This window comes from Lucilia sericata, unplaced genomic scaffold (assembly GCF_015586225.1).
Source record: "Lucilia sericata isolate MDLA Ls3-8-SP2 unplaced genomic scaffold, ASM1558622v1 Contig001503F_arrow, whole genome shotgun sequence".
Taxonomy (NCBI): Eukaryota; Metazoa; Arthropoda; class Insecta; order Diptera; family Calliphoridae; genus Lucilia; species Lucilia sericata.
The window spans coordinates 73,945-88,835 of NW_023995430.1; the positions used below are offsets into that span (position 1 = coordinate 73,945).

The window sequence follows — 14,891 nt, forward strand, 5'->3', positions numbered from 1 at the left end:
GTTCAGTTGTAGTTCAGTTCTAGTTCAGTTCTAGTTCAGTTCTAGTTCAGTTCTAGTTCAGTTGTAGTTCAGTTGTAGTTCAGTTGTAGTTCAGTTCTAGTTCAGTTCTAGTTCAGTTCTAGTTCAGTTCTAGTTCAGTTCTAGTTCAGTTCTAGTTCAGTTCTAGTTCAGTTCTAGTTCAGTTCTAGTTCAGTTCTAGTTCAGTTCTAGTTCAGTTCTAGTTCAGTTTTAGTTCAGTTCTAGTTCAGTTCTAGTTCAGTTGTAGTTCAGTTGTAGTTCAGTTGTAGTTCAGTTGTAGTTCAGTTCTAGTTCAGTTCTAGTTCAGTTCTAGTTCAGTTCTATTTCAGTTCTAGTTCAGTTTTAGTTCAGTTGTAGTTCAGTTGTAGTTCAGTTGTAGTTCAGTTGTAGTTCAGTTTTAGTTCAGTTCTAGTTCAGTTCTAGTTCAGTTGTAGTTCAGTTGTAGTTCAGTTGTAGTTCAGTTGTAGTTCAGTTCTAGTTCAGTTCTAGTTCAGTTCTAGTTCAGTTCTAGTTCAGTTCTATTTCAGTTCTAGTTCAGTTTTAGTTCAGTTCTAGTTCAGTTCTAGTTCAGTTCTAGTTCAGTTGTAGTTCAGTTCTAGTTCAGTTCTAGTTCAGTTGTAGTTCAGATCTAGTTCAGTTCTAGTTCAGTTCTAGTTCAGTTCTAGTTCAGTTCTAGTTCAGTTCTAGTTCAGTTCTATTTCAGTTCTAGTTCAGTTCTATTTCAGTTCTAGTTCAGTTCAGTTCTAGTTCAGTTCTAGTTCAGTTCAGTTCTAGTTCAGTTCTAGTTCTAGTTCAGTTCTAGTTCAGTTCTAGTTCAGTTCTAGTTCAGTTCAGTTCTAGTTCAGTTCTAGTTCAGTTCTAGTTCAGTTCTAGTTCAGTTCTAGTTCAGTTCTAGTTCAGTTCTAGTTCAGTCCAAGTTCTAATTCAGTTCTAGTTCTAATAATTAAGCAATACAAAAAATATAACATTTTTTTTTGTATAAAATCTACTTGTGATCATTCTAACACGACATTCACTGCAAAGTGATATAACGTTAAAAAAAATCTCTGCAATTTGATAAAATTTTTCACATCAACGTAGAAGATAAAAAGCTGAGTTTCAATGTTGTTTTTCACAAATATTAGATTTAGTTGTTATTTAAATTGTTTTATTTATTATACTTTCTTTATTTAGTTCTTTTCCTTATTTAAAATTTTCCACTATACACCATACAACAAATACAATAATAGGCCGCATAGCCCTACTATTAATTTAGTTGCTCCCATTTTTTCCCATACATTTCTTTTGTTCATCAATTCAATTAAAGACTTTTCTATTAAAATTATAAAATAAAGAATAAATAGCACAAACATTATACTGTTTATTCCCTGCTAATAGAAGTCAACTGTCAAATAATTCCGACAATGAGTGATATTTTTAATTTTAATTTAAAAATAGTTTATTTTCATTTATTTTAATATTATAAACTTTTACTCTCATTCTCCCTCTGTCTCTCTCTTTTTGGTTAAATTTCGCTCATTATTTAATGATGATCTTGTTAAATTGTATCTCTGGAAAAATTCTTTTGATTGTAGTTTGTACTCGTACAAGTAATTTACTTACATTTGCAGTTTTTTCAGATTTTTATAAGAATAATATAATAAATTGTTGTATTTGGATGTCAGTATAAATTAATAAGGGTTGCTAAACGGTTGTATTCGTTTTGAAAGCTTAGCTTAAGTTTGAATTAAAAGTGTAAAAATGCCTTCTCAAAGTTTGCAGTTAATATGTGATGGTATTTTAAAAATTTGTAAAAGATAAAATTTTAAATAAATTGTATTAAAATTATTGTGTTTTGTTTTTGTAATGTGTTAATTATAGGTGAAGTGGAAATTATAAAAATAACAGAGGATTTATATGAGGAGGCCATAGAGGTAAGGTGTTCTAGAAAGCTATAGTTTCCAAATTTTTGGGAATTATTAGAGAAATGTTTAAGCTTTTAGAATAATATTTAAAGTGTTAATTAATAGTGCTTTAAGTTGAGCTGTAGTGGGTCAAAGTTGACCCATTATGGATTTGGAAAATTGTCTTTATAAGTTTTATAAAGATACTTCTAAACTATAAATACAATCGTAAAATAATGTATATCAAAATTATGGAACTGGATTTAAGCTTTCAAAAAATTATACTTTGAACCACCCTGCAACAATACATACTAAGCTACAGACTGTCTAATTTAACTACCAACAATATGTCTAACTTTGACAGCTTACAGTTTTGTATTAATTTTGACAGGCTGTTTAAAAGTTTAATTATCTGAAAGTTGTTTTTAAATTGGTCCAGCAGATTTGTTCAAATTCGTAAAAATTAAAAAGCTTTTATAGAATTTCTCTTCACCAATAGTGGTTAACTTTGGCAACCTATGTAACCGCCTGTATTTAAACAGGGTGATTCAAAGTTAAGTTTTCAGAAAGCTTAGGTCCTTCTTTACGATTCTCACGAACATTGTTTTTCAATTATACTATTTAATATTCGTAAAAGTTAAACTATCTAAAATGTTTTTCTCACATTTGGCATTTTTAACTTTGTTAATATAAAGAACGGCCGGTATTTAAACAGGGTGTTTCAAAGTTTGAGTCTCTGAAAGCTTAGATCCTCCTCTATGATTCTCCAATACAAAGTTTTCCAATTATACTATTTAATATTGTTTTCCAGTCTGATATTAGTTTTTTTACATTTGATGTTTTCAATTTTGAATGCTTATGGAACAGTCTGTATTTAAACAGGGTAATTCAAAGCTTAATTTTCAGAAAGCTTAAGATCTCCTTTATGATTCTGATCTAAATTATTTCCTTTTCTACTATATTTTACTTATAAAAGTTGCAAATTGTTAATCTTTTTCACATTTGGGACTCTTAAACTTTGTGAACCGATATAACATCCTGTATTTTAACAGGGTGATGTAAAGTTGATTTCATTTTAAGCTTAGCTCTTCCTTTACAATTCTCAAATACAAAGTAAAGATATTAGACTATTTTGATTGTGTAAAAATTACAAATTCTTAAATATTTTTTTTCAAATTTGTGATTCTTAACTTTGTGAACCAATAGTACACCCTGTATTTAAACAAGGCAATTCAAAACTTAATTTTCAGTATTCTTGGGTCTATCTTGTTGATTCTCTCATATATTGTTTTAAAATCGGAGAAGTAGTTTTGTCTTAAGTGATTGAAGTAAGGAGTTCCAACGAAATTTTCACACATTTAAGATAATAAACTTTGACAGCCTATAACTCACCGCATAGTTCTACAGGGTGACTCAAAGTAAATGTTAATGAGAGCTCAGTTCTCTTTCTATGAATTTTATATACCATTTATTCAAGTTAAGATCATATTTTTTAAAGTTACGGTCATATTTGTAGGTTTTGTAAAGATACAGATATTTGAAGAACACACCCTGTATTGTAACAAGGTGACACAGAGTTTAATTTTCTAAAAGCCCGATTGCTTCTTCGTAAGTTCTAATAACATTATTTTGAACTTGGATAACTATTAATCCAGTTTATATTTGTAAACGTTTAAGTTTAAACGCAGAACGATTTTCACATCCTTTAAATGAGCAATTTTGACGGGCTGTATTTCAACAGGGTGATTCACTATAACAGTTTTGGAAAGCTTAGGGCCTCTTTTATGATTCCTTATACAAGTTATATTGCAATTAAACTAGAAGTTATATTTGTACAAGTTTCTATTGTGCAATCGAGAGAGACAACTTTGACATTTTGTAGCTCAGTCTATAAAGTAACAGGGTGATTCAAAGATTTATTTTTGTAATTTTTAGGTTTTTATCCATGATCCTTTTTATATACTGTTGTGTCATTGGACTAGTATTTTAGTTTATAATTGTTTCTAAGTTTCTAACCTTTAAGATGGTGGAATTTAGTGGCAATTTACTTCCTGCCTGTCTTAACAGGGTGGTTCCAAGTAAAAGTTCCTGAAAGCTTAGGTCCTCCTTTATAATTCCTATATGTTGTTTATAACGTAGGATCACTTCTTTAAAAGTAACCCTCATATTCGTGAAAGTTCATAAAAAGTGCTCATTGGAAACGTGGAAAATAAGTTTGACAGTTTGTAGAGCACCCTGTATAATTGGAGAGTGTTTAAAAGTGGAATTTTTTGAAAGCTGGGATCCTGCTCTTTGATTCACTCCCACATTGTTTTGCAACAAGATATATAAATCAAACATATTTGTAAAAATTGTGGATGTTAATAAAGTCTTTGAACAATCTCCAGATGTTTAACTTTGACGGCCTATAACTCTCTGAGTATTTAAGCAAGATAATTAAAAGTAAAAGTTTCTGAAATCTTAGGTCCTCTGCTATATTGCATTTAATAATAACATCAGGGTTTTAAAGATATTTGTACTTAAACATTAGCAATATATTTGTCATTATCCTAATATAACAGAACTTTTGATTAAATATGACAATAAATCGAGGGGGTTTAACGGGTCTTGAAGTTTTTAATGTAAAATCTTAATACTTTATTTTGAATGATATGTAATCTCTTTTCTTTTCCTTTCAGTTATTCCGCAATTATTTCATGAAATATGAAAATGTTAGCATAGCCTGTAATCTAAGCGAGAAACCAGAAACAATAGCTGAAATGCGAGTCCTTCTGAAAGCAATACTAAAAGACTCAATATCATTTGCGGCCCGCGATGTTAAAACTCAGGAATTGGTGGCCTTATGCATAAATAAATTTGTGGTAATTAAGCATAGATTCGAACTATTCTCCATTTATTTTTCAAATAAAATTTTAAAACTTTTCACAGAATCCCTCGGCACAAATAACTTTAGATGAGATATTTGCTTCCTTTAGTACACCCAATATGCAAACAGTGGGCGAATATCTACGCATTCTTGAAGGCACTTATGACATTTTCAAGGAGTGGCAAATCGATTGTGTTATAGAGTTAAGTTTTCTTTCCACTCGTACCGATTATGCTAAACGTGGTATTGCTGTCTCCTTGGCTAAATATCTGCTGCAATATGCTGCTAAACTTAAAGAGAACGATTGTGAAGAGGCTCAACATTTACCCCCACATTTGAGGGGACAGAAACCGAAAGCTATTATATCAGTATTTACCTCACGTTACTCACAAGCTGTGGGTGAGAAATTGGGTTTTGAAACTTTATTTAAGGAGGAGAATGCCAAGTTTACGTTTGAGGGTAAAACATTTGCGGAAAAAATTGATCCTATACATAAGTATTCCACATTTGCGGCAAAGAGATTGTGATTTTTTTGGACATAAATAAAACAGTTTTCAGAATTCCAACGGCTTTCAGCGGTTTTTGTTTATTAAAAGTTTACATTACTGATTTGCCTGCTAGTTAACTGCTAAAGAGAGAGAGAGAGAGAAAGAGATAGTAAGACCGATCTCTAAGTGAGATAAGCTTTATTGTTGATCCTTTAAGTACCGTTATTTTTTTATCTGTTAATTAAAATTGTAAATTTTTAAAATTTATATAAGGGATTGTTGCTTTAATTTTAATTCCAGCTGATTTAGTGTGTATGTGTGTGTAAACTAACCCCCTTTTTTTTTAGCAAACAATAGAGTTTTTGATCCTTTTTTTATAATTGTCTAAGTCTTTTCAAGCATAAAGTGGTAAATATTATAAAAAAAACCTAAAAAGCAATTGTGTGTAATGATATCCTTAGAGTTTAATTGAAAAATTGACAAACAAATATTACACCAAATAAAAAGGAGGTTATGGTTGATTGTTTTCAATTAAGAGGGAATTTTTTAGGTTAGAAAATTTGTATTAGGGAACCATAGTTTCTGAATTTAATATTCTAGTAAAAATATAATTACCGAGTAATGATTATTATTAAAAAATATTTTCCATAACGTGTATTTACTTATATGGTAATCATTTATTATTATTTTTTCTAATATGACAAGAAATATTTAAACAAATTTATAATATTTCTCAATAATTAATTAAATAATCTGTTTGTTAAGCAGTTTTGTTGATAAAAATGCTAAATATTAAAACCTACTTATTTAAATGTTTATTTGCTCATTAAAATTGTTTAAATAATTAAATAAATTAAAACAAATTTGTTCTACATAGTTTTATTATATAAAAAAGATTCTAGATTTCAACTCGATCTTTGTCTTTTGATATAATCATATATATTCCCTAATTTTGAAACTTGATTAATGATTTCATTATCTCTTTATCAACAATTATAAAGCAATAACATTTAATCCTTTCTGTTTTATTAATCCTTAAACTGTGACAATTTGTAATAATTAAAAAAACATTAAAAATATATAAATATTTCGTAGAAAAAAGTTGAAAAACATAAACCAGCATAATTTTCTTCGTTTTTTTAACGTTATCAAGTTTAAATACTTAAAATAAACAAATTTTGTAAATACAAATATGTAACACAATATGAAAATAAAATACCCTGCAGTTGTTGGAGCTAGGTTATAGAATGTAGCCCAGATTACAGATAAGATTATAATCCGGATTTATGACATAGCTGTAGAGTTAAATTCTACTTTTAGTTTTCTTATATATAATTTTTCAGTTCTAGTTCAGTTCTAGTTAAGTTCTAGTTCAGTTCTAGTTCAGCTCTAGTTCAGTTCTAGTTCAGTTCTAGTTCAGTTCTAGTTCAGTTCTAGTTCAGTTCTAGTTCAGTTCTAGTTCAGTTCTAGTTCAGTTCTAGTTCTAGTTCAGTTCTAGTTCAGTTCTAGTTTAGTTCTAGTTCAGTTCTAGTTCAGTTCTAGTTCAGTTCTAGTTTAGTTCTAGTTTAGTTCTAGTTTAGTTCTAGTTTAGTTCTAGTTCAGTTCTAGTTCAGTTCTAGTTCAGTTCTAGTTCAGTTCTAGTTCAGTTCTAGTTCAGTTCTAGTTCAGTTCTAGTTCAATTCTAGTTCAGTTCTAGTTCAGTTCTAGTTCAGTTCTAGTTCAGTTCTAGTTCAGTTCTAGTTCAGTTCTAGTTCAGTTCTAGTTCAGTTCTAGTTCAGTTCTAGTTCAGTTCTAGTTCAGTTCTAGTTCAGTTCTAGTTCAGTTCTAGTTCAGTTCTAGTTCAGTTCTAGTTCAGTTCTAGTTCAGTTCTAGTTCAGTTCTAGTTCAGTTCTACTTCAGTTCTAGTTCAGTTCTAGCTCAGTTCTAGTTCAGTTCTAGTTCAGTTCTAGTTCAGTTCTAGTTCAGTTCTAGTTCAGTTCTAGTTCAGTTCTAGTTCAGTTCTAGTTCAGTTTCTAGTTCAGTTCTAGTTCAGTTCTAGTTCAGTTCTAGTTCAGTTCTAGTTCAGTTCTAGTTCAGTTCTAGTTCAGTTCTAGTTCAGTTATAGTTCAGTTATAGTTCAGTTATAGTTCAGTTCTAGTTCAGTTCTAGTTCAGTTCTAGTTCAGTTCTAGTTCAGTTCTAGTTCAGTTCTAGTTCAGTTCTAGTTCAGTTCTAGTTCAGTTCTAGTTCAGTTCAGTTCTAGTTCAGTTCTAGTTCAGTTCTAGTTCAGTTCTAGTTCAGTTCTAGTTCAGTTCTAGTTCAGTTCTAGTTCAGTTCTAGTTCAGTTCTAGTTCAGTTCTAGTTCAGTTCTAGTTCAGTTCTAGTTCAGTTCTAGTTCAGTTCTAGTTCAGTTCTAGTTCAGTTCTGGTTCAGTTCCAGTTCAGTTCTAGTTCAGTTCTAGTTCAGTTCTAGTTCAGTTCTAGTCAGTTCTAGTTCAGTTCTAGTTCAGTTCTTGTTCAGTTCTAGTTCAGTTCTAGTTCAGTTCTAGTTCAGTTCTAGTTCAGTTCTAGTTCAGTTCTAGTTCAGTTCTAGTTCAGTTCTAGTTCAGTTCTAGTTCAGTTCTAGTTCAGTTCTAGTTCAGTTCTAGTTCAGTTCTAGTTCAGTCTAGTTCAGTTCTAGTTCAGTTCTAGTTCAGTTCTAGTTCAGTTCTAGTTCAGTTCTAGTTCAGTTCTAGTTCAGTTCTAGTTCAGTCTAGTTCAGTGTCTAGTTCAGTTCTAGTTCAGTTCTAGTTCAGTTCTAGTTCAGTTCTAGTTCAGTTCTAGTTCAGTTCTAGTTCAGTTCTAGTTCAGTTCTAGTTCAGTTCTAGTTCAGTTCTAGTTCAGTTCTAGTTCAGTTCTAGTTCAGTTCTAGTTCAGTTTTGGTCCAGTTTCTAGTTCAAGTTAAATTCTAGTTATATTAGACCTTCAAAACTACCGGACTAATAGCTAAACAATAAGAGGGTGTGCTTTATTTTTTAAGCACTCAGTGTCAAAATATAATTTTTCATTTTTACTCATCACCGTCACTTTGCAACGTTAAAAACTCACACAACATGAGGGTTAAATTAAATCATTTTTGTCCCCGTCTTATTTGATGTCCTTTTTTGTCGTTATCATTGTGTGTGCATGTGTATTTTGATGATGTTGTGCTTTTTTTGTTGTTTTATTTTTATTTCTCGTTGTTGTTTTTGTCTAAATCAATTCCTACTAAGGTTACCACAATAAACAAATTTGTTATTCTATTTACTTGAGGAAAAATAAAATTTTTGTTGTTGTTGTTGTTGCTTCTTTATTTGCAGCTGTATAAACAAATTATTGTTGTTTTGGCACTCATCAAAATAGAAGACATGAAATTGATGGAAATTAAAAAAAAAAAAAAACGGAAAACGGAAATGTTGTTACAAGTTTGTGAAATTAGTGAAAATACAAAATCTAAATAAGGGGGACGAAGGATAATATTTGATGATATTCAGTATTATAGAACGATTCTATATAGTCTGGTCTATAGTCTAGTCTATAGTCTAGTCTATAGTCTAGTCTATAGTCTAGTCTATAGTCTAGTCTATAGTCTAGTCTATAGTCTAGTCTATAGTCTAGTCTATAGTCTAGTCTATAGTCTAGTCTATAGTCTAGTCTATAGTCTAGTCTATAGTCTAGTCTATAGTCTAATCTATAGTCTAGTCTATAGTCTAGTCCTATAGGTCTAGTCTATAGTTGTCTATAGTCTAGTCTATAGGTCATAGTCTTAGTCTAGTCTATAGTCTAGTCTATAGTCTAGTCTATAGTCTAGTCTATAGTCTAGTCTATAGTCTAGTCTATAGTCTAGGCTATAGTCTAGTCTATAGTCTCAGTTCTATAGTCTAGTCTATAGTCTAGTCTATAGATCTAGTCTATAGTCTAGTCTATAGTCAGTCTATAGTCTAGTCTATAGTCTTAGTCTATAGTCTAGTCTATAGTCTAGTCTATAGTCTGGTCTATAGTCTAGTCTATAGTCTAGTCTATAGTCTAGTCTATAGTCTAGTCTATAGTCTAGTCTATAGTCTAGTCTATAGTCTAGTCTATAGTCTAGTCTATAGTCTAGTCTATAGTCTAGTCTATAGTCTAGTCTATAGTCTAGTCTATAGTCTAGTCTATAGTCTAGTCTATAGTCTAGTCTATAGTCTAGTCTATAGTCTAGTCTATAGTCTAGTCTATAGTCTAGTCTATAGTCTAGTCTATAGTCTAGTCTATAGTCTAGTCTAGTATAGTCTAGTCTATAGTCTAGTCTATAGTCTAGTCTATAGTCTAGTCTATAGTCTAGTCTATAGTCTAGTCTATAGTCTAGTCTATAGTCTAGTCTATAGTCTAGTCTATAGTCTAGTCTATAGTCTAGTCTATAGTCTAGTCTATAGTCTAGTCTATAGTCTAGTCTATAGTCTAGTCTATAGTCTAGTCTATAGTCTAGTCTATAGTCTAGCCTATAGTCTAGTCTATAGTCTAGTCTATAGTCTAGTCTATAGTCTAGTCTATAGTCTAGTCTATAGTCTAGTCTATAGTCTAGTCTATAGTCTAGTCTATAGTCTAGTCTAGTCTAGTCTATAGTCTAGTCTATAGTCTAGTCTATAGTCTAGTCTATAGTCTAGTCTATAGTCTAGTCTATAGTCTAGTCTATAGTCTAGTCTATAGTCTAGTCTATGGTCTAGTCTATAGTCTAGTCTAGTCTATAGTCTAGTCTATAGTCTAGTCTATAGTCTAGTCTATAGTCTAGTCTATAGTCTAGTCTATAGTCTAGTCTATAGTCTAGTCTATAGTCTAGTCTATAGTCTAGTCTATAGTCTAGTCTATAGTCTAGTCTATAGTCTAGTCTATAGTCTAGTCTATAGTCTAGCCTATAGTCTAGTCTATAGTCTAGTCTATAGTCTAGTCTATAGTAGTCTATAGTCTAGTCTATAGTCTAGTCTATAGTCTAGTCTATAGTCTAGTCTATAGTCTAGTCTATAGTCTAGTCTATAGTCTAGTCTATAGTCTAGTCTATAGTCTAGTCTATAGTCTAGTCTAGTAGTCTAGTTAGTCTAGTCTATAGTCTAGTCTATAGTCTAGTCTATAGTCTAGTCTATAGTCTAGTCTATAGTCTAGTCTATAGTCTAGTCTATAGTCTAGTCTATAGTCTAGTCTATAGTCTAGTCTATAGTCTAGTCTATAGTCTAGTCTATAGTCTAGTCTATAGTCTAGTCTATAGTCTAGTCTATAGTCAGTCTATAGTCTAGTCTATAGTCTAGTCTATAGTCTAGTCTATAGTCTAGTCTATAGTCTAGTCTATAGTCTAGTCTATAGTCTAGTCTATAGTCTAGTCTATAGTCTAGTCTATAGTCTAGTCTATAGTCTAGTCTATAGTCTAGTCTATAGTCTAGTCTATAGTCTAGTCTATAGTCTAGTCTATAGTCTAGTCTATAGTCTAGTCTATTGTCTAGTCTATAGTCTAGTCTATAGTCTAGTCTATAGTATAGTCTAGTCTATAGTCTAGTCTATAGTCTAGTCTATAGTCTAGTCTATAGTCTAGTCTAGTCTATAGTCTAGTCTAGTCTAGTCTATAGTCTAGTCTATAGTCTAGTCTATAGTCTAGTCTATAGTCTAGTCTATAGTCTAGTCTATAGTCTAATCTAAGTCTATAGTCTAGTCTATAGTCTAGTCTATAGTCTAGTCTATAGTCTAGTCTATAGTCTAGTCTATAGTCTAGTCTATAGTCTAGTCTATAGTCTAGTCTATAGTCTAGTCTATAGTCTAGTCTATAGTCTGGTCTATAGTCTAGTCTATAGTCTAGTCTATAGTCTAGTCTATAGTCTAGTATAGTCTAGTCTATAGTCTAGTCTATAGTCTAGTCTATAGTCTAGTCTATAGTCTAGTCTATCTATAGTCTAGTCTATAGTCTAGTCTATAGTCTAGTCTATAGTCTAGTCTATAGTCTAGTCTATAGTCTAGTCTATAGTCTAGTATAGTCTAGTCTATAGTCTAGTCTATAGTCTAGTCTATAGTCTAGTCTATAGTCTAGTCTATAGTCTAGTCTATAGTCTAGTCTATAGTCTAGTCTATAGTCTAGTCTATAGTCTAGTCTATAGTCTAGTCTATAGTCTAGTCTATAGTCTAGTCTATAGTCTAGTCTATAGTCTAGTCTATAGTCTAGTCTATAGTCTAGTCTATAGTCTAGTCTATAGTCTAGTCTATAGTCTAGTCTATAGTCTAGTCTATAGTCTAGTCTATAGTCTAGTCTAGTCTAGTCTATAGTCTAGTCTATAGTCTAGTCTATAGTCTAGTCTATAGTCTAGTCTATAGTCTAGTCTATAGTCTAGTCTATAGTCTAGTCTATAGTCTAGTCTATAGTCTAGTCTATAGTCTAGTCTATAGTCTAGTCTATAGTCTAGTCTATAGTCTAGTCTATAGTCTAGTCTATAGTCTAGTCTAGTCTAGTCTAGTCTAGTCTATAGTCTAGTCTATAGTCTAGTCTATAGTCTAGTCTAAGTCTAGTCTAGTCTATAGTCGTCTATAGTCTAGTCTATAGTCTAGTCTATAGTCTAGTCTATAGTCTAGTCTATAGTCTAGTCTATAGTCTAGTCTATGTCTAGTCTATAGTCTAGTCTATAGTCTAGTCTATAGTCTAGTCTATAGTATAGTCTATAGTCTAGTCTATAGTCTAGTCTATAGTCTAGTCTAGTCTTAGTCTAGTCTAGTCTATAGTCTAGTCTATAGTCTAGTCTATAGTCTAGTCTATAGTCTAGTCTATAGTCTAGTCTATAGTCTAGTCTATAGTCTAGTCTATAGTCTAGTCTATAGTCTAATCTAGTCTATAGTCTAGTCTATAGTCTAGTCTATAGTCTAGTCTATAGTCTAGTCTAGTCTATAGTCTAGTCTATAGTCTAGTCTATAGTCTAGTCTATAGTCTAGTCTATAGTCTAGTCTATAGTCTAGTCTATAGTCTAGTCTATAGTCTGGTCTATAGTCTAGTCTATAGTCTGGTCTATAGTCTAGTCTATAGTCTAGTCTATAGTCTAGTCTATAGTCTAGTCTATAGTCTGGTCTATGTCTAGTCTATAGTCTAGTGTATAGTCTAGTCTATAGTCTAGTCTATAGTCTAGTCTATAGTCTAGTCTATAGTCTAGTCTATAGTCTAGTCTATAGTCTAGTCTATAGTCTAGTCTATAGTCTAGTCTATAGTCTAGTCTATAGTCTAGTCTATAGTCTGGTCTATAGTCTAGTCTATAGTCTAGTCTATAGTCTAGTCTATAGTCTAGTCTATAGTCTAGTCTATAGTCTAGTCTATAGTCTAGTCTAGTCTATAGTCTAGTCTATAGTCTAGTCTATTCTAGTCTATAGTCTAGTCTATAGTCTAGTCTATAGTCTAGTCTATAGTCTAGTCTATAGTCTAGTCTATAGTCTAGTCTATAGTCTAGTCTATAGTCTAGTCTATAGTCTAGTCTATGGTCTAGTCTATAGTCTAGTCTATAGTCTAGTCTATAGTCTAGTCTATAGTCTAGTCTATAGTCTAGTCTATAGTCTAGTCTATAGTCTAGTCTATAGTCTAGTCTATAGTCTAGTCTATAGTCTAGTCTATAGTCTAGTCTATAGTCTAGTCTATAGTCTAGTCTAGTCTATAGTCTAGTCTATAGTCTAGTCTATAGTCTAGTCTATAGTCTAGTCTATAGTCTAGTCTATAGTCTAGTCTATAGTCTAGTCTATAGTCTAGTCTATAGTCTAGTCTATAGTCTAGTCTATAGTCGTCTATAGTCTAGTCTATAGTCTAGTCTATAGTCTAGTCTATAGTCTAGTCTATAGTCTAGTCTATAGTCTAGTCTATAGTCTAGTCTATAGTCTAGTCTATAGTCTAGTCTATAGTCTAGTCTATAGTCTAGTCTATAGTCTAGTCTATAGTCTAGTCTATAGTCTAGTCTATAGTCTAGTCTATAGTCTAGTCTATAGTCTAGTCTATAGTCTAGTCTATAGTCTAGTCTATAGTCTAGTCTATAGTCTAGTCTATAGTCTAGTCTATAGTCTAGTCTATAGTCTAGTCTATAGTCTAGTCTAGTCTAGTCTATAGTCTAGTCTATAGTCTAGTCTATAGTCTAGTCTATAGTCTAGTCTATAGTCTAGTCTATAGTCTAGTCTATAGTCTAGTCTATAGTCTAGTCTATAGTCTAGTCTATAGTCTAGTCTATAGTCTAGTCTATAGTCTAGTCTATAGTCTAGTCTATAGTCTAGTCTATAGTCTAGTCTATAGTCTAGTCTATAGTCTAGTCTATAGTCTAGTCTATAGTCCAGTCTATAGTCTAGTCTATAGTCTAGTCTATAGTCTAGTCTATAGTCTAGTCTATAGTCCAGTCTATAGTCTAGTCTATAGTCTAGTCTATAGTCCAGTCTATAGTCTAGTCTATAGTCTAGTCTATAGTCTAGTCTATAGTCTAGTCTATAGTCTAGTCAATAGTCTAGTCTATAGTCTAGTCTATAGTCTAGTCTATAGTCTAGTCTATAGTCTAGTCTATAGTCTAGTCTATAGTCTAGTCTATAGTCTAGTCTATAGTCTAGTCTAGTCTATAGTCTAGTCTAGTCTATAGTCTAGTCTAGTCTAGTCTAGTCTAGTCTATAGTCTAGTCTAGTCTATAGTCTAGTCTAGTCTATAGTCTAGTCTATAGTCTAGTCTATAGTCTAGTCTATAGTCTAGTCTATAGTCTAGTCTATAGTCTAGTCTATAGTCTAGTCTATAGTCTAGTCTATAGTCTAGTCTATAGTCTAGTCTATAGTCTAGTCTATAGTCTAGTCTATAGTCTAGTCTATAGTCTAGTCTATAGTCTAGTCTATAGTCTAGTCTATAGTCTAGTCTATAGTCTAGTCTATAGTCTAGTCTATAGTCTAGTCTATAGTCTTGTCTATAGTCTAGTCTATAGTCTAGTCTATAGTCTAGTCTATAGTCTAGTCTAGTCTTAGTCCATATCTAGTCTAGTCTAGTCTAGTCTAGTATAAGTCTAGTCTAGTCTATAGTCTAGTCTAGTCTATAGTCTAGTTCTATAGTCTAGTCTATAGTCTGGTCATAGTCTTAGTCTATAGTCTAGTTCTCTTAGTTAGTCATAGCTAGTCTAATCTAGTCTATAGTCTAGTATATAGTCTAGTCTATAGTCTAGTTATAGTCTAGTCTATAGTCTAGTCTTATAGTCTAGTCTATAGTCTATAGTCTAGTCTATAGTCTAGTCTATAGTCTAGTCTATAGTCTAGTCTATAGTCTAGTCTATAGTCTGTCTATAGTAGTCTATGTCTAGTCTAGTCTAGTCTATAGTCTAGTCTATAGTCTAGTCTATAGTCTAGGTCTATAGTCTAGTCTATAGTCTAGTCTATAGTCTAGTCTATAGTCTAGTCTATAGTCTAGTCTATAGTCTAGTCTATAGTCTAGTCTATAGTCTAGTCTATAGTCTAGTCTATAGTCTAGTCTATAGTCTAGTCTATAGTCTAGTCTATAGTCTAGTCTATAGTCTAGTCTATAGTCTAGTCTATAGTCTAGTCTAGTTAGTCTAGTCTAGTCTATAGTCTAGTCTATAGGTCTAGTCTATAGTCTAGTCTATAGTCTAGTCTATAGTAGTCTAGTCTATAGTCTAGTCTAT

The 14,891-nt window shown here is 31.7% G+C and overlaps 1 protein-coding gene across 1 annotated transcript; it reads left to right on the forward strand.

Annotated features, from left to right (window-relative positions):
- The first annotated feature begins 1,649 nt into the window (after window positions 1-1,649).
- Window positions 1,650-5,330, forward strand: LOC119611645. Its single transcript, XM_037967293.1, has 4 exons — window positions 1,650-1,792; window positions 1,879-1,931; window positions 4,580-4,762; window positions 4,830-5,330. Exons 1-4 carry the CDS (start codon window positions 1,759-1,761, stop codon window positions 5,292-5,294), a joined length of 735 nt encoding a protein of 244 aa, XP_037823221.1. The 5' UTR covers window positions 1,650-1,758; the 3' UTR covers window positions 5,295-5,330.
- The last annotated feature ends 9,561 nt before the right edge of the window (window positions 5,331-14,891 follow it).

Excerpts from the sequence above, each read along its gene's own strand:
- LOC119611645 (XM_037967293.1), top strand. The coding sequence starts at position 1,759 with ATGCCTTCTCAAAGTTTGCAGTTAATATGTGATG. Across the intron at positions 1,793-1,878 it reads TTTGCAGTTAATATGTGATG|GTGAAGTGGAAATTATAAAA; the intron begins GTATTTTAAAAA and ends TGTTAATTATAG. Across the intron at positions 1,932-4,579 it reads TATATGAGGAGGCCATAGAG|TTATTCCGCAATTATTTCAT; the intron begins GTAAGGTGTTCT and ends TTTTCCTTTCAG.